General features: G+C 55.2%; 2 protein-coding genes and 1 long non-coding RNA gene across 4 annotated transcripts in view; 2 read left to right on the top strand and 1 right to left on the bottom strand.

The window, feature by feature from the left end:
- Positions 1-9,683, top strand: part of TRPV4 (transient receptor potential cation channel subfamily V member 4) — a 37,048-nt gene extending 27,365 nt beyond the window's left edge. Inside the window, exons 8-16 of the mRNA XM_067700519.1 lie at positions 120-278; positions 651-743; positions 886-959; positions 1,671-1,836; positions 2,076-2,142; positions 4,894-5,210; positions 6,611-6,738; positions 8,344-8,465; positions 8,938-9,683. Of these exons, the coding sequence (XP_067556620.1) occupies positions 120-278; positions 651-743; positions 886-959; positions 1,671-1,836; positions 2,076-2,142; positions 4,894-5,210; positions 6,611-6,738; positions 8,344-8,465; positions 8,938-9,095 (1,284 nt within the window). The 3' untranslated portion in view covers positions 9,096-9,683. The remainder of the gene's footprint in view (positions 1-119; positions 279-650; positions 744-885; positions 960-1,670; positions 1,837-2,075; positions 2,143-4,893; positions 5,211-6,610; positions 6,739-8,343; positions 8,466-8,937) is intronic.
- Positions 9,684-16,149: 6,466 nt separating this feature from the next.
- Positions 16,150-26,289, top strand: part of LOC137203761 (uncharacterized) — a 28,044-nt gene continuing 17,904 nt past the window's right edge. The window contains exon 1 of the long non-coding RNA XR_010933285.1: positions 16,150-16,358. This is a non-coding gene — a long non-coding RNA (uncharacterized lncRNA). The remainder of the gene's footprint in view (positions 16,359-26,289) is intronic.
- FAM222A (family with sequence similarity 222 member A) overlaps positions 20,138-26,289 on the bottom strand; it is a 54,743-nt gene continuing 48,591 nt past the window's right edge. For both annotated transcript variants that reach the window (XM_067700517.1, XM_067700518.1), the window contains one exon: positions 20,138-21,563. In XM_067700517.1, the coding sequence (XP_067556618.1) occupies positions 20,278-21,563 (1,286 nt within the window). In that variant the 3' untranslated portion in view covers positions 20,138-20,277. The remainder of the gene's footprint in view (positions 21,564-26,289) is intronic.

The following is a 26,289-nucleotide window of genomic DNA, read 5'->3' as shown; positions in this document are numbered from 1 at the left end:
CAGAAGTTTGGGTGTCGTTGAAGAATAAATTAGGAGGAAAAAGTGCTCCCAGGGCAGAGGGTGGGGGAAGGTGTACTGGAGTCAGCCTGTCTAGCCCCCGACCACCCCGCCTTCCACAGAATCGCCACGAGATGCTGGCCGTGGAACCCATCAATGAACTACTTCGGGACAAGTGGCGAAAGTTTGGGGCCGTTTCCTTCTACATCAACGTGGCCTCCTATCTGTGCGCCATGGTCATCTTTACCCTCACCGCCTACTACCAGCCGCTGGAGGGCACTGTGAGTGACCGCGAACCAGGCAGAAGCTGGGGCACAGCGGGTTCCCCCGTGGGAGGGACTGGAGAAGGCTTAGGGATGGATAGGGGGAATTCCCTGGTGGTCCCGTGGTTAAGACTCCGTGCTCTCACTGCTGAGGGCCTGGGTTCAGTAAATCCCTGGTCGGGGGAACTAAAGTCCCACAAGCTGTGTGGTGCAGCCAAAAAAAAAAAAAAGAAGAAATGGATGGGGAGGTGCCTACCCCACACCCAGAGGGAAGAGGGTGAGGGAGGAGGCTCCACAGGACGTAGATGTTCGGGGCATTGGGGAACATATGGATCTGGGACCAGATGTTGGTGGGGCTGGAGGAGGACTTGCATGCCCCTTGCCCCCCAGCCGCCATACCCTTACCTCACCACGGTGGACTACCTGAGGCTGGCCGGCGAGATCATCACGCTCTTCACCGGGGTCCTGTTCTTTTTCACCAACGTGAGTGCTTGGCCTCCCCCCTCAACCCCCCGCCCACCCTGCCCGTCCCCCTCCTCTCCCTCCACCTCTTTTAGCTCCGTTCTCCTCCCCTCCACACTTCTGTTGGCTCCACCTCTCTCACACGTCCCCTCCCGTCCTCCAGATCAAAGACTTGTTCATGAAGAAATGCCCTGGAGTGAATTCTCTCTTCATCGATGGCTCCTTCCAACTACTCTAGTGAGTAGAGGTCCCTGGGGTGGCAGCTTCTGGGTGAGGAAGGTGGGGTTGGGAGGGACATCATCCAGGTTTGGTGGTGGGATAGGGGCTGACTCTGTTAGGAGTGAATTCACCCAGCCTGATCAGGACAAGGCCAGTGTCAAGCAAAAGGGTCTTCTGGTTAAAGCAAGATTCTGGTTGCTAAAGAGTTATCACCATATACACCATGGATAGAAATAATTTAACCTCTTATGCTTGTGATTAATTGCTAAAGTCTGCCAGGAGTGCCCATGTTAAGAATCTTGAGGCTGTGTCTGTGTTTAGTGGGAAAGAGTGCTGGGATTGATTAATGATGTCTGCCTAGGGCACAGGATGTGTTGTTACGTGTGTGTGACTGCTTTTCCCTTTTCCTTAGAGTTAGAGAACAATGAATATTCACTTAGCCACAAAATCGCCACTGAACACCACTGAATCTTTCTCTACCAGTTCCAAAGGACATCACTTTGGGTTCTGGTAGGGCCTCAGGGCCATTACACACACGTATCAGTTGCCAATTAATTGAGCGTTCTGGTTAACAGGATGCTGGGGAACCCAGTGAATCCACATGGTTTCTCTTCTGGGTGTCATTGGACTGACCTACTACCTAGAGGGCTTGAGGGCATGCCTCCCCCTCCAGGGCCTCATTCTCCCCTCTCCCCTCTGGCCCCTCTTGTGATCTCTGCTGCCCTGTAGCTTCATCTACTCTGTGCTGGTGATTGTCTCGGCGGCCCTCTACCTGGCGGGGATTGAGGCCTACCTGGCCGTCATGGTCTTTGCCTTGGTCCTGGGCTGGATGAACGCCCTTTACTTCACCCGTGGGCTGAAGCTGACGGGGACCTATAGCATCATGATCCAGAAGGTATGGGGTCGGGGGGTTCCCTCTGGACTGGTGTGTCCTTGGAGGAAGCCACACACACCACATATGTACAGACAGTGCTGGCGGCCTTGAGGCTGTGGGGTGCTGTGGGGGCAGTGGGCAGGGTCTGGACATCGGAGAGGGACAGGGTGGAGCTGGAGAGAAGATTCGGGATGAGGTGTTGGGAAAGCGAGAAACCACGTGTCTCATCTTTGCCTCCATATTCCCGCCGGGGTCTTTAGATACTCTTCAAAGATCTTTTCCGCTTCCTGCTGGTCTACTTGCTCTTCATGATTGGCTACGCTTCAGGTGAGCTCCGGGTGCCCAGGTGGGCCTGGCGGGGGTGGTACTGGGACTGGAGCAGCCACCACAATGTGTGGAGGAAAATAACCAGCGTTTGTAGAGTTCTCATTGTGTGCCTGGCACTGGGCTAAGTCCTTTCCCGTTCCTGCCTCATTTAATCCTCCCAGCAAGTCTGTAAGGGAAGTGCCTTTCTTATCACCTTTTACAGATAAGGAAACCGAGGCTTAGAAAGGTTAAATAATGTGCCCAAGTTCAAAAGCTAGGGAATGGTAAGACTGGTGTCTTAGCTATTATTGCAAAAGAAGCCACCCAAAATTTAGTGGCTTAAAACAACCACCACTGACGATTACATTCAAGTCTGTGGCCCAGCTGGGTGGTTGTGCCGACCTGGGCCAGGTTTGGCTAATCTTGATGGGCTCCTGTGTCTGTGCTCAGCTGGCGGGTTGGCTGCCGGCTGACTGGTGTAGCTAGGGGGTGGCCTCAGTTGGGGGTGACTTCGCTGTCTTCCCTGGGGTCACTCATCTCCAGCCGGCTAGCTTGGACTTGGTCACATGGTGGTCTGAGGGTTCCCAGAATGTGAGCGGAAGTGTTCAAGGTCACTGCCTGGCACAGCATCACTTCTGCTTCACCCTATTGACCAAAGCAAGTCTTAAAGCCAGCCTTGATTCAAGGAGTGGGAAATAGACTCTACCCTCTTGGTGGCAGGAGCTACAAAGCCACATTGAAGGGGTGTGGTTACAGGGGAGGGTGCATTTTAATCATTCATCTACCAGCCCAGGTCTTTCTTTTTTTTTATATAAATTTATTTATTTTATTTTTGGCTGCGTTGGGTCTTCGTTGCTGCATGTGGGCTTTCTCTAGTTGCAGCGAGCAGGGGCCGCTCTTCGCTGCGGTGCGCGGGCTTCTCATTTTGGTGGCCTCTCTTGTTGCGGAGCACGGGCTCTAGGCGCGCGGGCTTCAGTAGTTGTGGCATGTGGGCTTAGTTGCTCCGCGGCATGTGGGATCCTCCCGGACCAGGGCTCGAACCCGTGTCCCCTGCATTGGCAGGCAGATTCTTAACCACTGCGCCACCAGGGAAGCCCCAGCCCAGGTCTTTCTTAAGGCTCAGCACTGGCTCCCTCTAATAGGCTTTCTCCTTGATGACCTGATGCTGTGGGACCTCAGTGGCACAGACCATGGGGGAAGGACGAGGGATGGGGAAACTAATCAAGCTGTTGGGCTGGTTCCCAAGGGGTGGGTGATCTGCCATCCAATGCCCAGTATCCAAACGGGAGTGGCCAACTCAGGCTTCACCAGGCCACATTCACATCTGAGGAGGTTGGTCTAGGAACCAGCACTGGCAGCAGGAAATCTGATGATGGTGATATTTTAACCCAGATGGTGCCAAGGCTCTGTGTGGATTATTTTGGAGAAGGAGAACTGTGGCCTTAGCTTAGCTGGGGAGAGAGGGACAGGGGCCAACTGCCCCTACCAGGAGTAAGACTGGAAAGAACTAGACAGATTGTCAAGGGTTCTCTAATGGTTTGAAAGTCATATCAAGAGTCCAGCTGTACCACAGTCCTAAATATAGAAACTGAGGCAGAAACCTAGGGGTTAAAGTAGCAACTTAGTGGTCAGCTTGGTCCCAGGGATTCTCCTGCTAGGGAACACTAGATCTTCATTCTGAGGCTAACATATCCCAAACATGGTACATGTGCTGCTGTTTTCCACTATTGTGCCCATGACAGACATTGCTAATGGATCACAGAATCCTTCTCAACACGTATTTCAGCAGTCGCTACAGAATTGAATAGCATTAGTATATGAGTTGGAACCTGCTTACTGTAATCCCAGGTTGAAGGCATGGTGACAGTCTATGCCCCACTGACTGAAGGGGCTCAGCCCCCTCACGCTCCCTGCTGTGAATGGTGTAGGAGCAGATGCACATGTTGGTGCTAAACTGTGTTGAGAGGACTCTGAAGCTTATTCTGGGTTTAGTGGGAAGGGATGAGCACCACGACCAGTTTGAGATGTCTGGAGGGGGTGAGGGTCTTAGTGAGAACAGCTTCTTCCACCCTTCCTCTCTGGGCTGCTGTGAGCTGGGAAACAGGAGCACGCGAGAGAGTCTGCGAGAATGCTGGCATTCCAGGCTCCCAAGATGTCTAAGAACAATAGGCACGATGAGGTTTTTCTTAGCCTTGGCACTGCCGACATTTGGGATCAGATAATTCTCTGTGGTGGGAACTGTCCAGTGCATGGTGGGACGTTGAGCAGCATTGCTGGTCTTTTTTTTTTTTTAATTTTTTTGGCCATGCCGCATGGCATGCGGGATCTTAGTTCCCTGACCAGGGATTGAACCCACGCCCCCTGCAGTGGACGTGAGGAGTCTTAACCACTGGACCACCAGGGAAGTCCCAGCATCCCTAATCTTTACCCACTAGGTGCCAGTAGTGCTCCCTCCTCCAGTTGTGACAACCAAAAATGTCTCTAGACCTACCAGAGGTGCCCTGGGGGAAAAATTACTCCTGGTTGAGAACCACTGGACTAGGTCCTGGGAACCTCTTCCTTGTTAACAAAAGTTTGTGGACAGAGCAAAGGCTTTGCATGCAGGAGGGCCCAGATGTGACTGCTGGCGTGGCTTCCTCGCTTAGTAACCTTGGGCCAGCGCTATCCCCTAACCGGGCCTCAGCGTTCCCCTCCATCAAATGGGAAGGGTCCTCCCCACTCCTCAGCCGGCGTCCTCACCCTCGGTGAACATCACCGCCGTCCCTCCCACAGCCCTGGTCTCCCTCCTGAACCCGTGTGCCAATGTGAAGATGTGCAGCGAGGACCACACCAACTGCACAGTGCCCACGTACCCCTCGTGCCGTGACAGCGAGACCTTCAGCACCTTCCTCCTGGACCTCTTCAAGCTGACCATCGGCATGGGCGACCTGGAGATGCTGAGCAGCACCAAGTACCCCGCGGTCTTCATCACCCTGCTCGTCACCTACATCATCCTCACGTTCGTGCTGCTCCTCAACATGCTCATTGCCCTCATGGGGGAGACGGTGGGCCAGGTGTCCAAGGAGAGCAAGCACATCTGGAAGCTGCAGGTGAGGCCCCCAGACTCCCAGCCCCACCCTGCCGGCCACTCTTCTCCTTCTAAGATGGGCCCACCTGACCCGCCTCAAGCCCTCGGCCTTGTGCTCTAGGCGAGCCGCACCATCTCATTCTGCCTCCACTGCCCTGTCTGTAAAATGGGCACCGAAGACTGCCGTCTGTTTCCCAGAGCCGCCTAACACACTTCCAGGTGGCTTCTTGCCTGACCACCAACAGTGGGCTCAGATTCCCTGGTGGTCCAGTCTGTGGTATACAGTCAGCTTCACCCGGCTCCACTGAGCGAGCTCTGTCGGCGAGCGAGCTCTGTCGGCACAGGCAGTGCTCAAAGAGCATCACATTTCACATTCCAGTGAGGGTTCTGCAGTGAGCACGGCGGAGGGGGGCAGCTTCCGTGCCCCACCCTGGCCCAAGAGACAAGGCTGGCATGCGTACAGGCCACCCCAGAACCAGGAGGCGTCGGCATTCTCATCAGAGGGGCTTCTACCAGCCCAGGGGTAGCTTCCAGGTTCCCCACCTGCCCCCCGCCAAGCAGATGTGGTTGGATGTAGATGCAGGCCTCGTGGGTGCTGGGGAGCTGCTGCCTTTGCTTCCCACAGGTTGCTGTGCAGTCCTAGACAGCAGAGGCCCTGGGGGTAGGGGTCACAGCCCGCCTGGGTGCATGCAGTTCAATAACTGGGGTTCCCAATAAATTCACTGTCGCTGTAAGGCCCGGGAACGCAGCATCCACATTTACCATCACTTGGTGCATTTCCAGGAAAAGACGCAGGGAGAAAAAACTCCAAGGTCCTCCTTGCAGGTCTGGGTCTCAGGGAACCATCTGGACTTGCTCTTAACCTTTATCCATACCGCTTACTTCCCTGGGCCTCAGTTTCCCCACTGGGTATAACTCATAAGATGCCACTGGCAGCCTATGGACTGGATTTGACCAGCCCAGATTTATTTTTTTCCTGCATCACCATATTTTTTTTAAATTAATGCAAAACTTTTAAATTAAGAGATTTCATAGAAAAATCCAGATTTCTGGCCTTTCTTGAAAGGTTGGAAGGCTGGCAAGGTGAGCTCACATTCCTGCCTGGCGGCGCTCAGATAGATGAGAGGTGGCTGCCCCCTTTACGCGGGGTGGGGGTCTGCCCCAGTCCCCACCCCTCCCTGGGGATGCCCAGCACCGAGGGGACACAGGGTGTCCTGGGGCACAGGCTGCTGATCCTTCTTCATTCATTTTCTTCTGCCAGGCCCCTGTGGGTGTTTGAGTTTTTAATCCAGAGGCAGTGGGAGCTGGGAAGCCTAGTTCTTTGCCCAGACTGGCCCACTGAATCATTCCTGCCTTGAGAGCAGTTAGGCGAGGCTGGGGGCGGCTCACCCACGCCTGCCCGCCCTCCCTCCCTCCCCGCAGTGGGCCACCACCATTCTGGACATCGAGCGCTCCTTCCCTGTGTTCCTGAGGAAGGCCTTCCGCTCCGGCGAGATGGTGACCGTGGGCAAGAGCTCAGACGGCACTCCAGACCGCAGGTGGTGCTTCAGGTGAGGCCGGGTGAGTGGGCAGGACAGGACCATCGGGCCTCCTTACATTTTCTACCTATTGCTACTTCCCGAGCCACTGAGGCCCCCATGGGCCCAACCAGAACTCAGTTCCACCGGCTGATCTTGGGCCAGTTGGTTTAGTTCTCAGCCTTGGTTTCTTCATCTGTGAAGTGGGGACAATGATAGCATCACTCCCTCGGCCATCTGTGTGGATTAGACGGGTTGGCACGTGAGATGTGCACGGCCAGCACCTGATGCACGTTGGGACAGACACCCCCCCCATGGCAACAGGTGTTACTGCTCTGTCCTTTGGTGGAGGAAGCAGACTCAGAGGCGGGTTCTCATCACAGGGCACCACCCTCTGTGGGCGAACCAATGGGGTGGGTTTCAGGTCTCCGGCTGAAAGGGGGAATCTGAGCTATCTGCAGCTTCCAGGGCTTGGGACGTTACCCAGATGCACAGGGACTGCCAGCTTCTTAGGGGAACCCCTGGGTGAGTCTTTTCTTTTGCGGGGACTCAGTCTTTGTAATGTGGTTGCCGGCACAGAGCGAAAGCATCGTGTTTGGAGTCAGGCAAAGTCAGTTTCTGCTACGGTAGCCCCCACCTCACAGGCCAGCTAGTCAGTCCTGTTCAATGTGAATTTGAAGTTCAAGCCCTGACTGTGATTTATCAGCTCTGTAACCTTGGATGAATAGTTCAAGCCTCAGTTTCCTCATCTGTAAAATGGCAACAGAGAACGTATCTTCCTTGCTGGGTCCTGACCCATAGGAAAAAATGCTCAAAAAATGGAAACTGAATGAAAATAACTTAAAAATAATTTTAGAAAAGAAAAATGATCTTGAGCCCATTTGGGCCCAAAAGGGTATAACCTGACTTTAGGAGGGCGTCTCAATAATAAGAGTGAGAATATCAAGAAGGAGGGTGTCCATCTACAGGTGAATGGATATATAGCCGTACAAATAAGGTCTTTCCACACAGTGGAATATTATTCAGCCATGAAAAGGAATGCAGTACTGATCCAGGCTACATTGTGGATAAAACTTGAAAACATGATGCTAAGTGAAAGCAGCCAGACACAAAGGCCACGTGCTGAATGATTCTACTTCCCTGAAATGTCCGGAATAGTTAAATTCATAGAGAAAGAAAGTAGAACAGAGGTTACCAGGGGCTGGTGGGAAGGGGAATGGGGAGTTATTGCTTAATGGGGACAGAATTTCTGTTTGGGGTGATGAAAATGTTTTGGAAATAGATAGGGGTGATGGTTGCACAATCTTAGGAATGTATCTAATGCCATTGAATCGTACACTCAAAAGTGGTTGAGGGGGAGTTCCCCGGCGGCCCAGTGGATAAGACTCCGTGCTTTTACCGCCAGGACAGACACCTGGCAGGGAAACTAAAATTCTGCAAGCTGCGTGGTGCAGCCAAAAAAAAAAAAAAAAAAAGTGGTTAAAATGGCAAATTTTACGTTATATATATTTTATCAGAATAAAAAAAAAGTAGGAGGGTATGCTGGGAGGCTGGAACAGGGATGCTGCCTGGGGGTGGGGAAGGGGTGCTATCTCTGGGGAGCTCCCCTTGACCCTCCCTCTGCTGTGGCCCCACCAGGGTGGATGAGGTAAACTGGTCTCACTGGAACCAGAACTTGGGCATCATTAACGAGGACCCCGGCAAGAACGAGAACTACCAGTATTACGGCTTCTCGCACACCGTGGGCCGCCTCCGGAGGGGTGAGTAGAGGGCGGAGTGGAGGGGTGGGGGACATTCAGGGGTGCAGAGGGGGAGCCCTGGTTCTGCTCCTCACTGATTTGTTTTGAGCAGTCCTGTCCCTTTTCTGGGACCCAGTGTTCTCATCTGTAGAATGGAAGGGTCTGATGGGCTGGCCACTGAGCTTCCTCCGCTGCATGTGAAGGTCTGGGGCCCCTCCGTTCCACTCAGCTGAGTGCATGACATGCAGTGGAGAGGTCATGGGCACTCAGGCGTCCTGACCCAGGCTTGAATTCTTATTCTTTCATTTACTCCTGTGTGTTCCTGGGCGGACTCTGTGACCTCTCTGAGCCCCACTTTCCACCTCTATAAAACAGGGATAATATACCTCCCCCTTTAGAGCACTGTGGAGTGCCAGGTACACAGAAGGTGCTCAATATATGCATGTGCACTCTCCACCAACCCTCACCCTTCCCTCCGCCACGCTCACTACAGATCGCTGGTCCTCGGTGGTGCCCCGTGTGGTGGAGCTGAACAAGAACTCGAACCCGGACGAGGTGGTGGTGCCTCTGGACAACGTGGGGAACCCCAGCTGTGACGGCCACCAGCAGAGTTATCCCCCCAGGTGGAGGACTGACGACGCCCCCCTCTAGGGGCTGCAGGCAGGAGTAGGGTCCCTTCCACCGCCCATTTCTAGTCCACCCGCATTTCAGCGGCGCCTCCTGGGGTGTCCCCCGCACCCTTGTTCGACCCCCAGAGGTGAGGGCCAGGTGGAGATGCCGGGGAGGCCCCAGGACCCTCTGGTCCCCAGGCTCCTGCCTCCAGCCCCACCTCCCCACCCGGGCACGAGGCTCCTGGCCGCCTGTCTCACTCCCATGGAGTCACATAAGCAACACCAGTTTCTCCGCCCACCAGGGCTCAGACCCTGGCCTCTCCATTTATTTATTTGCTCTGTTCTCAGGAAAGTGGCACAACCTCCACCCCCAACCGGAGCCTGGCAGAGGCCTCAGGCCCCCGACCCAGGTGCACTGCCGCCGGCTAAGCCCCCGGCCCCGCCCCACGCTGTGGCCGCACAGGCCACCCTGGGCTGAAGTAGGGTGGCTTTGCTGAGGGGCCGGGCACTCGGGGTGGGGCTGCGCCTTCTGTGTGTTCTGTAGGGGATTGTTGGTGCTCAATAAATGTTCACTGATGGTGGAGACGGTGGGGAAGACAGTAATAGGCACGGGGATGACAGCACAGAGATGGACGAGCTACGAGATGCCTGTGTCGGGGGGATGGGGCGGTGGGGATGAGAACAGAACGAGGGTTAGTAGTAACGACCAAGGTGACGTTTAGGGTGATGGTTGGTGGGGGCTGGATGGGGGGTGGTGGCCTGAGAGATGGAGGTGAGTGGAGTGTGATGGGAAGGTAGAGACAAAGGGAGTGAGGAGAGGAGGAGTGCTGGCGGCGGGATAGTGATGCTGGGGGGAGACAGTAAATCTGTCGAAATGCTGGGAGCGCGTAATGACACTGGTGGGGGAGAGTAATGCTAGTGGGGAGATCGTAAAGCCCATCGTGGGATAGTGATGCTGGTGGGGGGACAGTGATGTGCTGGTGGGTAGGAAGGCTGCTGGGAGAGGGCAGAGCAGAGGCGGAGTTGACAGGCACAGAGACGGGTGAGCCATCCGGTGTCAGCAGTGGGGTGATGTTGAGGATGATGGCCTTAGTAAGGACAGCGGTGGTGACTGGAGCCGTGAGAGTGCTTGTGGACGGGACCGCCTGCCGTCGGGGCTGTGAATGTGAGCTGGAGTTGAAGGCCGACCTGCTTCCCTTCTGAGGGCAGCCATTCTCCCCAGGGTCCCACCCCGCTGCTGATCAAGCCTCTGGGCATGAGGAGAGGCCCCCAAAATACCCCATCCTGCTGCTCCACCTTGAAGTGGAGGAATGTGCAGCCAGCTGGTTTCCCTCCGACCTCCCAGGTTCCTGGTCCCGGCTTGGACTAGGCCTTACTTCCTCTCTGAAGCTTCAGTTGAGAAGAGCTTGGGTCTCTGAGGACCTGGCCAAGGGCAGCTGCAGTGGGAGACGCACAGGGCGTGGGGTCTGAGACCCGAGTTCACACCCTCTGCCCAAACTGTGGCAATGGGTCCCTTTACTCTGGGCCTCCATGTCCCCGTCGGTCAGAAGGATGGCGTATCGTCTGTTCAGCTATATGAGAATGAAGGGGAGACTCATTGTATTACCGCTGAGGGTGGCTGAGGGGCGCCAACCTTCCCACAGACGCATTCTTTCCATCTCCCTCTATGTTGCTGATGGGCAGGGGCGGATGGGCTGTCCTCGTGATCCAGGGATGACCCCGTTTCTCCCAGGGCTACTTGCTTCCTCATTCCACCATTCTCAATGGAGGTACCAAGAGCCATTCTGATTGGACGGTCTCGGGTCACATGTCATGCCTGAGCCAATCCTGTGCTGGGGGCTGGGATGCCCTCCCTGGCTGAGCCAAGCCTTCTGGGTAACCGTGGGTAGGGCCTAAACTCTGATTCTCAGTGTCCTCAACTGTAAGATGGGGCACAGCTTTTGTGAAGGTCAGATGATTCCCTGGGCCTGTCAAAGAAGAGAGGATTGTGGTTGTGGTGTTCCAACAGTTATGTGTTTGGGGCAGCAAGTCAGAAAACTTACACTGGCTTGAAGAAAAGAATATTTATTGTCTCGGCAGGAAGTCCCAAGTTAGGAAGGGCAGTAAGGCTGGTTCATTCAGTCTCTGTGATTCATTAAGTGTTCTGCCAGCTCATTTATCCCTTCAAACATTTATCAGGCACTGTGCTAGGCACTACCCAGCAGATGTGCTGGCTTTTTCCTCACACAGGCCTCCATCAAAGAAACAAGACGGCGCCACTGTTTCAGGAATCACATCCAGGTTCGGCAGCATCCAAAAGAAGAAGGAGAAATAGTTCTTCCTGTGTCTCTTTTTATGAGACACAGCCAACCTCTCCTCTTGTATTATTGGCCAGAATTGTGTCATGTGTCCCATGCTTCAGCCAATCAGCAGGCTGGAAGCAGCAGTTGTCTCAAAGCAGCAGAAGGCAATATGGAGAAAGGTAGTTTCCCCAGCCAGGTCTCGGTTCTGTGGGAAAGGAGGATGGGGAAACCAATGTTGCCTAGGCAGCCAGTAACATCTGCGACAAGCCTTCTCCCAGATGCCCACCCCTCTATCCGATCTGGGCAGCATTGTCATGGAAAACGGCTATGACTTATTCTGGGGCTATAAAGAGGTCATTTCTCTAGGGGATTTTATGATGGGCTGGCCCACAAAATCAAAACACCCTCTCAACTCAAAGAGACTCCATAAATTAGTGAGGTGAATGTTTAATTCATTCATTTTAAAAAAAATAACGAAAGAATTGTAGGCTATGAATTTTCCTCTGAGAACATTTTCAGCTAAATACATAGTAACTTTTTCAACTGCGATTTTCTAAATATTTGGTGGTTTGGGTGTTGATATTCTATAACTCAAAAGCTGTTTAGGGGGAACTTAAAATATTTTCAGGCCATTGAGATTTTGTTTGTTCCTGTAAGATCTGAAAGATGACCTTTCCCAATGTCCTTCAAAATATAGGGCAGGTACTGGTGGTATGTCAAAATATTTTCAGGGGACACATTAGACATAGAATCACTTAGAGGAAAACGTCCCTCCTGATTAGGACATGGTCTCAGTTTGATGTTTCTGGGCTTTTGATGACCTCCCTGACACTCACTAATCTCTCTTTAATGGAGAAAAACCTGAGGATCAGGATCTCTGAAAGGTAGAGCTAGAACCAGGGGTGATGTTAACTTCTCCCGGACTACAGGGACTGAGCGTGGGGAGGGGAAGTTCCCGAGGAAAGTTGGAGTGTTGATACCTGTGCTAGACTGCTTCAGTGGCCCTGACTCTTCCCTTTAGCCATTCCTTTGCAGTACAACTTTGTCTTTCGACTGTGGGCAAAGCATAAGTTTGCATCCCTGGGTTTAACCATGTGACTTGTTTTAACCAGTGGGATGTTAGCAGACATGCCGGCGCCAGCACCCGGGAGGAGGGTGAGAGAACGTGGAATAGAGCTATGTCATCCCAGGCAAGCCTCGCAGAGATCAGAGGGACCCCACAGATGCAGGACCAAAAACATTTTTTTTTGTATGTCATTGAGTTTTGTGATTTTTTTCAAGTGCAGGCATCAATTTTGTGGCAATAGCTAATGAATACGGACAATAGAAGAAAGAGTAACTAGAATCTGGTGAGGCCAAAAAGAAACAAAAAACAAAACCCAAAAAACTGAATGTCCACTGCACTCCATGTTATAAATGGGGAAACGGAGGATCAGAGAGGGGAAGACACTTACTTGCCCAGGGCAGCTGGCTGGTAAGTGGTGGAGGTGGGATTTGAACCCAGGCATTCTGCCCTCAGACCCCATCCTGGAGAGAAAACACTCTGACCCCTGAGGGGTGACAGGTGGTGAGGCCAGATCGCTTCTGCAGTGGGGTAAGACCCTGGCTGTTGCCTGCCACTTCCGCTGAACCCTGGAGACTGTCAGTTTGAACATACGCTTAACTTTATTCCAACAAGGATTTCTTATTATGTGCGTGTATGTGTATTTAATAATGTTAAAGCACTTGTGTGTCATGTGTGACAGCAGGGTTTTTTTCATCCCAACTTTAAAGCGCTACTGGGAAATAATTAGTGCTACCAGAGTCAAAAACAATGGGACCCCATCAGAAAAGACAGTCTCAGAAACTCTTGGATCTTAATTGAACAATTACCTCTTATGCCTGTGAATAGTTCATTATTACATGCACTGTTATTATTGGCTGTTATTATTGTTTTAGATGAATGCTGGGGATTTTTTTTTTTTAATCATAAGTCATTTTCAACCATACTGTTCATCTCCCGGCGTTCGCACGCTTCTGACATTTCCGAATGTAATAATGTAGTTGGCAGTCAGTCTCCACACCTTGTCCGGATAACGGTGTATTCTGATCACTCTGGTTGCTTGGACGGGGTGGTGAAATACTCCAGGCCTCTGTTTATACTGTTATTAATTTTTGACTCCCTGGCAAAAGCATTTGCATGAGAATCGAGCACGTCCCGACTTTTATTTTTTAGGAATCTGAAGTCATGGGGGACAATGGGGAGATCCTTGTTCATCCCAAGCTTTTGAGACAGAAACAAAAGGAGGTGGTGGTGATGGAACCAGAGGACAGGGTAGAAGGGGCATTGGGCAGTGGAGACCCCAGCCCGAGGGATGGAGGGCGGGAGGCTGGGTCAGGAGAGGCCAGGCTGGGAGTCTTGTGTTTTTGGAGGGAAGCACAAAAAGGAGAGAACAAATGAACACACATAAGGCACCTGCCGTGTGTTAGGCGCTGTGCTCAGTGCTTGGCATTCATATTTCAGGAACCATGTGTGGGACCTCATGGACTGGTGTGGATGCCTCTCCAAAAGTCATGACTCTCTTCCTTATTCACAGCACCTCATTTTGTTCAGAGTTCTCCACTCTGCTCTACAGTCATGGGCTTTCGCCGAGCCAACCACTGTGACTCTATCTCCCTTACTAGGTATTGGTATAGGAATAGCCATGTGAACCGGTTCTGGACCATGAGACAGAAGGGAAAGTCTGCCAAAGGAGGAAGAATTCTGGGGGAAAAAAGAGAAATGTAAAAAACACTATCTTCTCTTTTGCTGGGCACTGTCAGGTCTGGATGTGATGCCCAGAACTGCAGCAGCCATTTTGTGACCATGAAAGGGCTTGGTGGAACAGACAGATGAAAAGGACATGGGTCCTTGATGACACCATTGTGCTATTGAATTAACGAACCCTGGAGCTACCCTACCATAGGGTTTCTTATGATTGTTTGAGATAATCAATTTTTTTTCCTCATTTATACCAATGAGTCAGGATTTCCTATTACCCTGCCAAAATCATGAAGATATAAGAACAAATTTTTCTGCCTATTTTGCAGATGAAGAAAGTGAGACCCACAGGCTGTGTGTGCTTAAGTAAAGGCATTTGCTTAAGCACACACAGCCTGGATGTGGTGGACTCAGGATTTGAATCCTCTGGCTTAGAAGGAGACCCCTGCTGGGGGGTGGCAGGATTTTTTTTCTTTCTTTCTTTCTTTTTTTTTTTAGCGATTTGGCCTTTCCACAGCATGGGGACATTCTGTTTTTCTATAACAACAGGCTGTGATGGCTTCTAACAGGTGAAGATGGGACAGGTTGGGTGGAGATGGGACTCAAACCCAGATCCCCATATCCCAGCTCAGAGTCTTCTCAGCGTCATCAGAGACTCCCCCCTCAGTTTGGGATATACCCACTGGATCCCACAGATCTGCCTTTGGCCACTACAGGGTGGGGTGGCTGGTCGTGGAGACTGGCCACCAGCGGCTGCTGTAGTCACACCCGGGAGTCTCCTCGGAGGAGGCCTTAGGGAAACTTGGAACCTGGGGACGTGGTCGGGAGCCCCTAGAGTGAGCTCCCCATTAAGTGAGGCTGACGTTACAAGACTGAGGAAACCCTGCCACTGCCACTCCCACAAGGAGAAAAAGGAGTCTGTATCTGCCTCTGGAAAGTCTAGGACCTAGTTGCTGTGTGCTCTCAGGCAAGTTGCCTCCCTTCTCTGAACCTTTTTTCATTTTCAAAATGGAGGATCATCCCCAGTTCTCAAGTGAGGGCTTCCTTTCTCTCCCTGGTGGTCTTTCCCTTCTTTGGGGCCTAGCTCTACACAGTGGACAAAGGCCAATTAGGATGTGAGGCCCAACAACTCAGGTCAAGGTTGGATTCCAGTTCTGGCTCAGCAGCAAACTCATTAGGAGTCTTTGTGTTGCAATTGGGGAAACTGAGGCCCAGTGAGGAGAAAGGACTTAGTTTCCCCAATTGCAACACAAGAGTAAGGACTCAGTATTTCCTTAAGTCTCATTTGTTCCTTGGGATGCTAACAGATAGGAACGAAAACTTAGGTGATCGGAAAAAGTTAGGGAAATGCTAGGTTAAAGCTGGAAGGGTATCTTGCCTGCAGGACTTTTCAGAGCCTTTAATATGCTAATGTGATTTGTGCATCTCCAAGGTGGTGGGGGGAGGGGGACATAGGCATCTATTTCTCAAACTCTTTTAACCTAGAAACCCACTTTCCAAGGTGAAAATCAGCCAGACTAGGCGAAGACAGAAATAATACATCTACAGAACAGGATCTGTGCTGCCTCGTGGATCTGACTACCTGTCTCCTCTGTTCAACACCACATGGTACGTGCATTGTAATATTAGTTTCACTTTACATTTGAGACATAGGTGGCTCAAAGAGGGGCAGTCACTTGCCAAAGGCCACATGCTGGTGGGCAGTAGCCTCAGGACTGGAACCTTTGGGCCCCACTGCTCTGGGGGTGGGTCCCACTCACAGGACTAATTTGCCCTGTCATCCTGATCACACATCACCTGATGCCATCCCAGTCCTTCAAATGACTCCACTCCCTTTGACAGAGGCTCAGAGAACTGGAACCAAGGCTCAGAGAGGCCATATAAGTCACCCAGGGTCACACATGGAGTCTATGAGGACACTGAGGCCAGTTTTTCCTGACTCCTCCCCTCCTCCTGCCACTCTTTAGTGAGTTGGTGATGGTGATGATTTAAACAAAAAACCTTTTGTCCACCGGGTTTGCCCGCCCCCCTGGCTGGGCCCCCTTCCAATGGCCAGCGAAGGGGGCCCTGTGGCGGCCGTGTGGGCCCTTTAAGAGCACCCGGGACGCGCAGGCGCAATCCAGCGCAGGGGGAAACCCAGGCGCACGTGGAGTCTCAGATGCAGCTCAGAGCTGAGCGGTGCGGGTTCGAATTCGCTGCTTGGAGGCAAGGCAGGGCTCGAAATGGGAGCGGGATCTAAAGGATGGGATGAGTCAGGAAAACACGGAGCCACCCTGAAAAGGTGAGTGTTCCCCACGTGGATTCCCTCCACTCAAATGTTTGTCGAAGCCCTCCCTCCAGTCTGATGCCTCTGGAAGAAGGGGTGATGTTCTAATTGCTGTTATGACCTGAAGTGGTAGTAATAGACGCGGTTCTGGGCCAGCCACACGTGGTTACCGTATTGGACAGCTCAGCTCTAACTGGGGGTGAACCCAAGACAGCTACACGGAGAAGAAGAGGCTCCTAGCGTCCTTATGAAGAGACAGGCTTGCACCTCGGGTAGGGGGAGGGGGCTGGATCGGCTGGCAGCGGCTCCCCTCTCCCTCGTTCACCCAACATGAAGTCCCAGCGGCGCGGGGTGTGGCAACTGAGGCCGGACCTGCGTTCTGGAGCCAAGCAGGCCATATTTGGGGGTCGGTGGTAGTTTTTAGTCACTGCATAGCACAACAGTTAAGAGCTTAGACTCTGAATCAGAGGGCTGGTGTTCTACCTGAGCTGCTTCGCTGATCTCCATCCTCAGCTGTGTGACTTTAGGCAAAGTGATTGCTCTTCTCTGGGCCCGTATCACGCGCACCTGAACAGTTGTGAGGACTAAATACCATTTAGTGCTGAGCCTGGTAGCCAGTCTGCCTCCAGTAACTGGGCTGTCTGTAATTGTAGTAATGATAACATCGTTATCACCTGCGCTGCTCCTCCAATGTGGTATAAAGGGCAGGAGCGCCTCGTGCCAGAATGACGAGGCTGGAGGGCCCTTTGAGATCAGCTAGCTCAGCTCCCAGGGAGAAGAAAACTGGCCAAGGCACCCAGGAAGCCAGTGCTAGGCCAGAGCTAGAACCCCAGCTGGGTCCTGGGGCCATGCCCCGACTGGCTGTGCTCCGTGCCTGCACCTGCCCTGCTTGCAGACCCGCCCTGCAGAGGGTAAGATTCTTCCCAGGATAGGGGGCGGGTCCTCACCCCCGGTGTGAGGGACCTGACCTGGAGGGTGGCTCCCATCTCTGTCCTCTCTCCTGATGCCCCAGTGTGGGCGGGCCTGGTGGTGGGCCCAGGACGTGGGGGCCTGGGCTACCTGGAATTGGTGCTGGTAGCCCCTTAGAACAGCTGAGCCACAGGCTGCCAAGCAGCCGTAAACCTGGCTGTAGACCCTGCTGCTCTGTCCCTCTCCCAAGTACCCGCCCTGTGCTGTGGTCTCCTTGAATCCCATCTCTGGTTCTGGCGCTGCCCCCTTTGGGGATGGACCTGTTCCGGGTCACTCAAAGTACCATTGGTAGGATTTGCACCCAGGGCTAGCTCACTCCAGGGGCTGGGTTGCCCTGGGAGCTGCGATGCCCCCAGGCGTACTTCAGTGATGGATGAAGGTGGAGCGTCGAGGCAGCCTGGCCCAGGGTGTGGGGCTGGATGCCGGAACCTGGCTCCCTCTTACCATCCTTGTGGCCGTTTCTCAGATTCTCTGCGTCCTCATCTGTAAAGTGGGGATGCTTTTATTACATACCTGAGAAGGCTGTCATGAGACTCAATTATGTGTGGTCAGAAAAGCACTGTGTCAGCTGCCGTTTACATCCTATTTGTGATAACTCCCAGGGGCCTTTCACGCAGCGCTGACTTCCCTAGCTTGTCACCCAGCAGGACCCCTGCTCCTGCTCTCCAGGGCCTGGGTGGTGTGTTTGGTTCATTGACCCAGCTCAGAAGGGCCCGGGTCCCGCCCTGGACACAGGCTCTTCCTCTCGGAGCCTCCGTGTGCTGCCAGGCTCAGGGGTCTGGCCTTAGGGAGGTGGGTGTCTGCACTGCAAGGTCACATCCACGGTGTCCCCTCTGTCCCTCTTCTGCCCTGAACCTACCATGCCAGGCATCCAGACAGGGCTCCATGCATGAGAGGGGAGGCCTGAATCAGACTGGGGACTCCCCCTGTTCAGACATTGGGCCAACAAGCCAGGGGAGAAGGTGGGGACAGGACGTGAGGAAGAGTCTATGCTTTGCTGCTTGAACTACAACTTTCCACAGACTTGCTGTGTGACCTCAGGCAGGTCGCTTCACATCTCTGAGCCGCTTCTTCCTCTAGAACACCCCGTACCTTGCAAGCAGTGGTGAGGCTCCAAAGAGCTGCCGTGTATAGGAAAATGGGCAGCACACAGTAAGTGCCTGATAAATGCTGAGCATCCTGGAGCAGGGATGGTCTCCTGGACATCCCCAGGCACCAGGGCACGGGGTGGGTGTGTGCTGGGGCTGGCCAGGGAGATGGCCACTGCTCAGCCACTTTGGCCTGTCCCCAGCCACTCTGCCTCCAGGGAAGCAGGGATGGTGCCAGGCACAGAGGAAGAGCTGGGAAGGAATTTAGTGATGCAGGGGAACACCAGCCCCAGACCACCTCTGTACCCCTCAGGGAATGAGCCAGAGCGGCCTGGGCTCAGTTCTGTCTCGGCTGCTCTAGGACCGATCACTGACCCAACTGAGTGGCTGACACGTAAACAGGGCAAATGACAGTGTCCACTTCGAAAGAGCTGGAGAAGTAAATGAAACATTGCATACGAAGTGGCCCAGCAGAGGAGGGGCCAGGAGGCTCCTGGCCTGCTTCCGAGGGCTCCAAGCCCAGTCAGCAGGGGAGGAGACAGCCCCTTTTACTCCTAAGGGGAGGAAGGAAGAACGAACAAAAACAAGAGCTGCAAAACATCCCACAGCTGAGACACCATCTGTGTTTTCCTTTTTTTTTTTCTTTCTCTTCGTTTTTAAAACAATATAGTGCAGACCGCACTTCTCACAGTAGAATATAATGGTCAATTTTAGTATAAAAAAAAAACATTCTCAGAGATTCGTAAATGCACTTAGTGCTTGAACAGGCCTTGGAGAAAGATACAGTACCGCTTCTGGGGTGCCAGAGGGGCCAGGGCTTGGGGAAATCGGGCCTTGGAGACTTAATGGGGGGACCCCCTGCCTGCCTTATCCCCCGGAATGGTGTGGGGCAGGCCTTGGAGGGTGGCTTGCAGGAAAAGAGTTGGATTGGATCTCCCAATTAAAACCAGCAGGTTGCCCCCAGAACTGGCTCCTAGGAGAACCCCTGAAGGAGGCGGGGTCTGGTCCCTCTGACATTGTTAGCCCCTATGGCGCCTTTGTGCACATGGGTGAATGGTGCCCCTTCCTCAAGATTCAGGAAATTGCCGTAATAAATATACAAGTCTAGGATGCAAATGGTGTCTCCTCAGATGAGTTGCCTTGTGCAGTACACAGCCTGCACAACTGTGCCCAGAAGCCCTGTAAGATGTACTGAAGGGAAGGGAGAAGGTGGTAGTCCAGGGTTTGGAGAATGGAGATGGGATTCTGTGTTGGGAAGGAATGGTGAGGAGGGGAAGAGAGTCTAGAAGAGGAGGAGCAGGGGGACCTGTAGTCCCCGGAGCCTGTATTCGAGTGGTCTTCGCCTGGAGAGGGCAGTGAGGGCGCTGTGGGCTCGATGACTTCCTCTAGGCCCCCTCTGCTCTTTTTCAAGGAGACTGGGGAGCTTGTGGAGGGAGGAGCTGTCTAAGCCCCGGGGGCCGCTCTGATCCCACCCCGACTCTAGACCCTAACATTTCCTTCTGCATCCCACTGTGGTCTGACCCCCTCCCCCCGGAGAGCCGGAAAGAACCGCTTCTGTTTTAAGTGGTTTCTCTCTCCCTGCCTCTGCCAGCTTGGATGGAGGAAGGTATGGATGTCGGCAGCTGCCCCCCCCCACCCCCGGCCCTCTGCGTGTCCTGGGGCAGCTGATGGTGGGGAGGGGCCTTGGCGAGTGAGGTCACCTTGCCACTCCATGTCAGCAGCAGCCGGCAGCAGCCGGCCTGGCTTCCCTGTGGGTATAAATGGGCACTCGGACACAGGGTGGGGCTGGCGCCCCCGCTCCGCGTGCTGCCCACCCTGTTCTGCGGCCTGCCTCCCCCCTGGGCGCCCTGTCCGTCTGTGCATCTGCCAGGCAGGCCTTATCTGTAGACGGGCAAGCGGATGTGGGCGTGCTGGTGGTCGAGCAGCCGGGGCACAGCCACCGTCTCGTAGCCCTTGCCCAGCATCTGCTCCTTGATGCACGGGGGCCGGATGTCGTTGATGAGATACTCCAGTGACTGCAGGCTGCTGCTCAGCACGGCCGTGTTGCACACGCTCTTGCTGGGCAGGCCTGAGAGGGTCTCCGCCGGGGGCCCCGCCAGCTCCCGGGCCGCCCCCGGCCCCAGCTCGGTCACGGCCACTGCCGCGGCTGCCGGATTGTAGCAGTCGCTGGTGGGGGTCACCAGCACGCTGTTCCAGGGGGCGGCGAAGTACTGGCCCACGGTGAAGCTGGTGGGCAGCCCCACGCCGCAGTTGACGGGCGACTCGCCGGCCCGCTCGTATACCCGCCCCCCACAGGCCTCGGGGGACTTGCTGGCCACCGTGCCGCCGCTGTAGGCCCGCAGCGGCTGGGGCGGGGGCGGCGGCGGCGGCTTCTGCGGCCACAGCAGGTAATCCAGGCCTCCGTCTGCGTACCCTGTGGGCTTGGTGGCCCCAGCCAACGTCAAGGCCGGCGTGCTTCCCTGGCCCAGCTCGGCGCCCTTCCGGCAGTCGGGTGGGCCGGCAGTGGCCGGGTAGGCCAGGCTGGGGAAGCTGGGCACCGGGCCGTGCTTGGCTGGGCTGGGGTGGGGAACGGCCACGGCCTGGCAGGCGGCGGGCGCAGCGCCTGGGGCCTGGCACTGCTGGTTGAGCTGGTAGAGGATGCTGTGGATGGAGGGCAGGTTGGAAGGCGGCAGGGGCAGGCCGCGGCCGGGTAGGGGGATGACGGAGGCGGCGGTGGCCGCGGCTGCGGGCAGGCCGGGTGGCGGGGCGGGCGCCTCGGGCGGCTTGGGGTAGGCCAGGGACCCCAGAGTGCTGGGCGCCGGGTAGGGCGCGATGCCCACCTGCACGGCGGCCGGCGACAGCTTGGTCCGCTTGCCCTCGGCGCTCTTGAGCACGCTTTTGGTGAGCCCGGGGGGCGCAGCCACGCCGGAGGAGGTGACGGCGGCCTTGACGACGGCGAGCAGGCCCTGGTAGCCAGCCGTATGCGGCGGGTAGGGGCTGTAGCGCTGGCCACTGGTGTCGTAGCCGTTGACGGTGCGGCTGAGGTGCTTGTGCTGGGGCACGCGGATGTTGCTGGGGAAGATCTTGATGGAGAGCGGGCTGTTGGCCACCTTCTCGGCGTAGGCGTCCAGCTCGGCCGGGCTCGGGTAGCGGGAGGAATGCATGGAGCTGGCCACCGTCTCGCCTGTGGGGACACAGGAGGGGAGGAAGCACAGGTGAGAGCCGACCCTGCGACCCGGCGAGGCCCGGAGGCCGCACCCCGCCACTGTCCGCGTAAGGACTCGCCAGCCACCCCTCCCTCGCTTTTTCCGTCCAGTCACTTGCTCCTTCATTCATTCTTTCTAAATCGTTAAGCTTCGGATCAAAGTGTAAAGTACGTTAAAGGAAACTGCATACATCACAAGCTGGCCGCACTTTCACAAACAGAACACACTCGTGTGACATCTAGGTCAAGGGAGAGGCCTGTGCCAGTCCCCAGAGGGCCCCCTGCGCCCCCTCCTAGTCAGTACCCACACCAAGGGAACGGCTCTCCTGGCTCCTAACGGCGCGGACTCACGGTGCCTGGGCCTGGCACAGGTGAGCTGGGATCCTGCAGTGCATGCTCGTTTGCACTGTCGGGTCTCCGCCACTTAAGGTTATGTTTCGAGGTTCATCCGGGTGGCTGTGGGCGTGGCGGTCTGTTCATTCTCATGGTCGTGTGATGTTTGAGTGTGACTACCTCACAGTTTACTCATCCTTCCCACTGCTGATGGCATTTGGGTCATTTCTGGTTTGGAGCTGATACAAATAGTGTGACAGCCCCTGGGGCACGTATTCAGTGAGTCCTGCTGGGAATAGGCCCAGGAGCAGAACTGCTGGGACAAAGGAGAGACGAGAATGTTCAGCTTCAGGAAAGAACGCCCAACAGCTTGCCGAAGAGACTGTGCCGGCTGCGCTCCCCGCACACCGCCGCCCCAGCACGGGAGTTACGGGGGCTCTAAACCCTCCACTCCACCTGTCTGGTACCGTCGTCCATTGTATTAGGTTGGCCAAAAAGTTCGTTCAGGTTTCCCGTGCCATCTTATGGAAAACCGGAACTAACTTTTTGGCCAACGCCAACACCACCACTCTGGTGGGTGTTCATTCCGCCCCTTTACTTGTCCTCTCGGCGCCTCATCTGTAGAATGGGGTGATGATGGCCCATGGATGGCTCAGTGAGTTGCTACATGGCCTGGCGTGGGGCAAGTTGCTGCAGGTGGCTTTCATCCTGGTGCTCACCGACCCTCGTTCAACCAACAGGCAGCCGGGAAGGAGGGGTTTTGCCCCCGCTGGCTGCCCCTCCTCTCCCCTCCCCAGGTCTGCCTGTCACCTGCAAGACCTGTGTGGTGGCCACTGCCTTTTTTGTGAGCTGTCAGCACGTCAGCTGAAGGGTGTACTTTATTTATTTATTTTTTGGGCCACGCCGCACAGCTTGTGACATCTTAGTTCCCTGACCAGGGATTGAACCCGGGCCCTCGGCAGTGAAAGCGTGGAGTCCTAACCACTGGACCGCCGAGAAACTCCCTGAAGGGTGTACTCTGTGTGACAGGCTGACTGTCCCCACCATCTGTGGGCACAACTGGGCCCTGCTGTGGGGGAGGCGGGTTGCCGGTGGGTAGACCCCCTTCTCCCATCCAAAGCCCCTCCCTGGTCCTAAGACATTCCTCAGTGCCGCCCAGGACCCCCCCTGGGGTGGGGAGTGGAGCAGGAGGCCTGCGTGAGGCAGATGGAGAGACCCTGGGCTTTGGAGCTGGCTGCCTAGGTGGAGTCCTGTCTGGTTGCAGGGCTGTGTGGCCCTGGGCAAGTTGTTGGCGGGGCCGAGCCTCAGTTTTCCCACCTATGGAATGGGGATAAGGACTGTGGCAGATCTGCAGGGCGGCCTCAAGGAATGTCTGTGCCAAGGGGCCGAGCAGGGGGTGAGACAAACAGTAGGTGATGGGAGATCGTGACCTGGCTGGGCCCCTGGGTGAGGAGGACCCTACAAGGTCTCACGGTGCACTGGCCTCCTCTCGGCCCTGTGGGCACCCCTGGGACCCAACAGTGACTCCTGCGGGGGTGAGCCTCAGTTTCCTCATCTAAAATGGGGTTACACCGCTGCTAACACTCCCTCCCAGGAGGGCTGTGAGGCTTTCATGAGTCGTGCGGTGGAGCGTTAGCAGAAGTGGGTCTCTCTAAGTGTGTTAAGACCCCTCCCACCTGCCTGGCACAGGGGTCTTCCTGGGAGAGGAAGGGGTAGGGCTTGTGCATGGCTGGGCCTGGCACTGTGGCTAGGACACAGTGCAGACCCCACCGCCTTCCTTAGGCCTTCCCACCACATCCCCTCCTTCCCAAGCCTCACCCGACTCCCTTGTGGACTTAGAGCCAGTCTGAGCAAAATGCATGCCGTGATGGGGGAGCCTCACCCCCAGGGCTTCAGAGGTAGCTTTCTGGAAGAAAGGGCATCCCTGCTAAAGGCAATGGCGAAAAGAGCGAGGAGGGAGGAGAGAAACATATTCCAGCAGAAGAAACTGCACAGGCAAAGGTCCAGAGGTGAGGAAGCCTGTCTCAGTGGGAACTATAAACCAGAATAAAAGCAGAAGCCCAGAGCAGGCATGCAGGGGAGGAAAGACCACGACAGGCAGCTCAGGAGGGTGTCGGGCCAGAGCAGGGCCTCTTCGCTGTGGGGCAGTGTTCTCAATGGTTCTGTCCCCAGGGCACACTGTTGACATCCGCAGACGAGTTCGGTTGTCATAGCTTGCAGAGAGGGTTCTACGGCAGCTAGCGGGTACGGGTCAGGGATGCTGCTAAACGCCCTGCGATGCGCAGGACAAAGACCTGTCAGGCCCCTGGTGTCTGCACTGCTGTGCTGGGAGCCCTCGCCCAAGGCATCGGCAGCTGTGGAAGGTTCTAAGCAGGTGAGGGGCAGGGCAGGCCTGCGTTAGGAAGACCGTTCTTCTCTGCCCTGAGGCGCAGGGATGTGGTCTGACCTGGGCAGGACAGTGGGGAGGGAAGACGGTGGTGGCACCGAGTACCCCAAGGAGGCTGGGGCAGTGCCCCTCCATCCATGTGGCCTAACCTGGGCCAGGTGGGTGGAGCTGACCCCAGGCCCCCCATCCCGACCCTGCCTGGGGCAGCCCCCACTCCTAAGTGGCCTAAAATAAACTCGGTGTGGAGAATGGAAATGTCACTTTGGCCAACGGGGGAATCTTTCTCCGAGATTGGATTTAAACTACATTATACAAGCAATTTCATGGGCACTTAGCGCCGCTCGGAGAGTCCCGCAAAAAAGGGACCAGCTCTTCATTTACCAGCCATAAATCAGCAGTTGCTATAATGAGCACAAAAATGTCACTTTTATGCAATTTTACAGATGAACAAAACTGGTGAAATTAACTGTGGTAACCTACTATAGTCAGCAAAAGCGGCTGCCGGGGGAAAAAAATTATATCTGTATGTATTTTTGTTCCTCTTAAACTCTCTTCCCAAGCAAGTTTCTGCCATTGTGGTGTGAAAACTCATTTGTCCTCGCCCGTATACTTTCATTTGGAGTTTATCTTGAGTATCCAATGAGCCACCAACTGTGAAAATGATTAAATCTACAAAATCCATCTAATGGATGGAATAAATTAGGTGCTTAAAACCTTAAGAAGAAGAAGAAAAAAAGAGCAATGCCTGTTACTAGTTTCCATCCATTGAAAGAAGGGGCCCCTCTGGCCCCTCTGCTGGTCAACAGGGCTCAGCCAGGGTGGGTTGGTCCCTCCACTTTGTTGGAGCCAACGGTGGTGCCGTGACACAGAGGCCGTCCTTTGGTGAGCGCTTAGCATATGTGAGGCCCCCTGCCTACAGCTTTTCTCCATGCCTCTTGTTTGGAGCACCTGACAGCTCCGAGAGGTGGGAGGTGGTCCCATTTTACAGATAAGGAAGCAGACAAGTTGTGGCACTTGGCAGGCAGCCTCCAAGATCTGTCCCCGACCCCAGTGTTTCTCACCTCCTGGTATTCACGCCCTTCCACTCCACATGGGGCTGACCTGTGTGACCTGTAAGATACCCTGGAAGTGAAGGAGTGTGACTTCCAGGGCAGGGTCGCGGAAGGCTCTGTGGCCTCCTCCCCTCTTGGATCACCTGCTCTGGGGAAGCGGCCGCCTGTGAGGATGCCGGAGCAGCCGAGGGGGAGGCCCCCATAGAGGCACGTGCGCCTTCTCGGGGGCAGGTCTTCCAGCCCTGGCCAAGCCTCCAGAGCCCCTGCCAACATCCGCCTGCAGCCTCACGAGAGACACGGAGCGGAGCCACTGGCTAGGTGGCCCCTGAGCTCCTGACCCACGGAAACCGTGAGAGACGGTGCGTGATCACTGATGCTCTAAGCCACTGAGTTCTGGAGCAACTTGCTACACAGCAGTAGCTAACTAATCCAGGCCCCCATCTTACAGAGGAGGAGATGGAAGCTTCCCGAGAACACAGCCGGGGAGGGGCTGAGCTGCAATTTGCCTTCCATGTCATCATCCCCTCACCTGCACCCCAAGGCAGGCCCCAGCTGAAGCCAGGAGACTCAGGAGGCTCCCCCTCTTCCTCCTTAGAATTAGGAGGTGGACAGTCCTGAGGAGGGACTACAGAGTCAGCCCGGAGGCTCAGAGAGGCAGGAAGTGACCCATCAGAGGGCACACGGCCGGGCAGCTCTCACGGCTGCGCTTGGCTCCCGGAGACTGCCGGCCGGCGGCCCTCGGCAGGCCTCCCCTGGACGTGCTTGTCTCTGGGTGGGCGTGTACCAGGGTCACCCTGTTCCAAACCTGGTGTACAGTAGCCCTGGCTTGGGCGGGGTGGGTCCTCTGGCCACCCGGGCCAGGCTGGGCCCCCGAGTCCCGCTGGGCGAAGGCTCCTGACCCTCCCCAGGAGGTGGGCGCCACCCCCGGAGGTGG

Source organism: Pseudorca crassidens, chromosome 12 (genome assembly GCF_039906515.1).
Source record: "Pseudorca crassidens isolate mPseCra1 chromosome 12, mPseCra1.hap1, whole genome shotgun sequence".
Taxonomy (NCBI): Eukaryota; Metazoa; Chordata; class Mammalia; order Artiodactyla; family Delphinidae; genus Pseudorca; species Pseudorca crassidens.
This window is presented reverse-complemented; position numbering and strand designations above follow the sequence as displayed.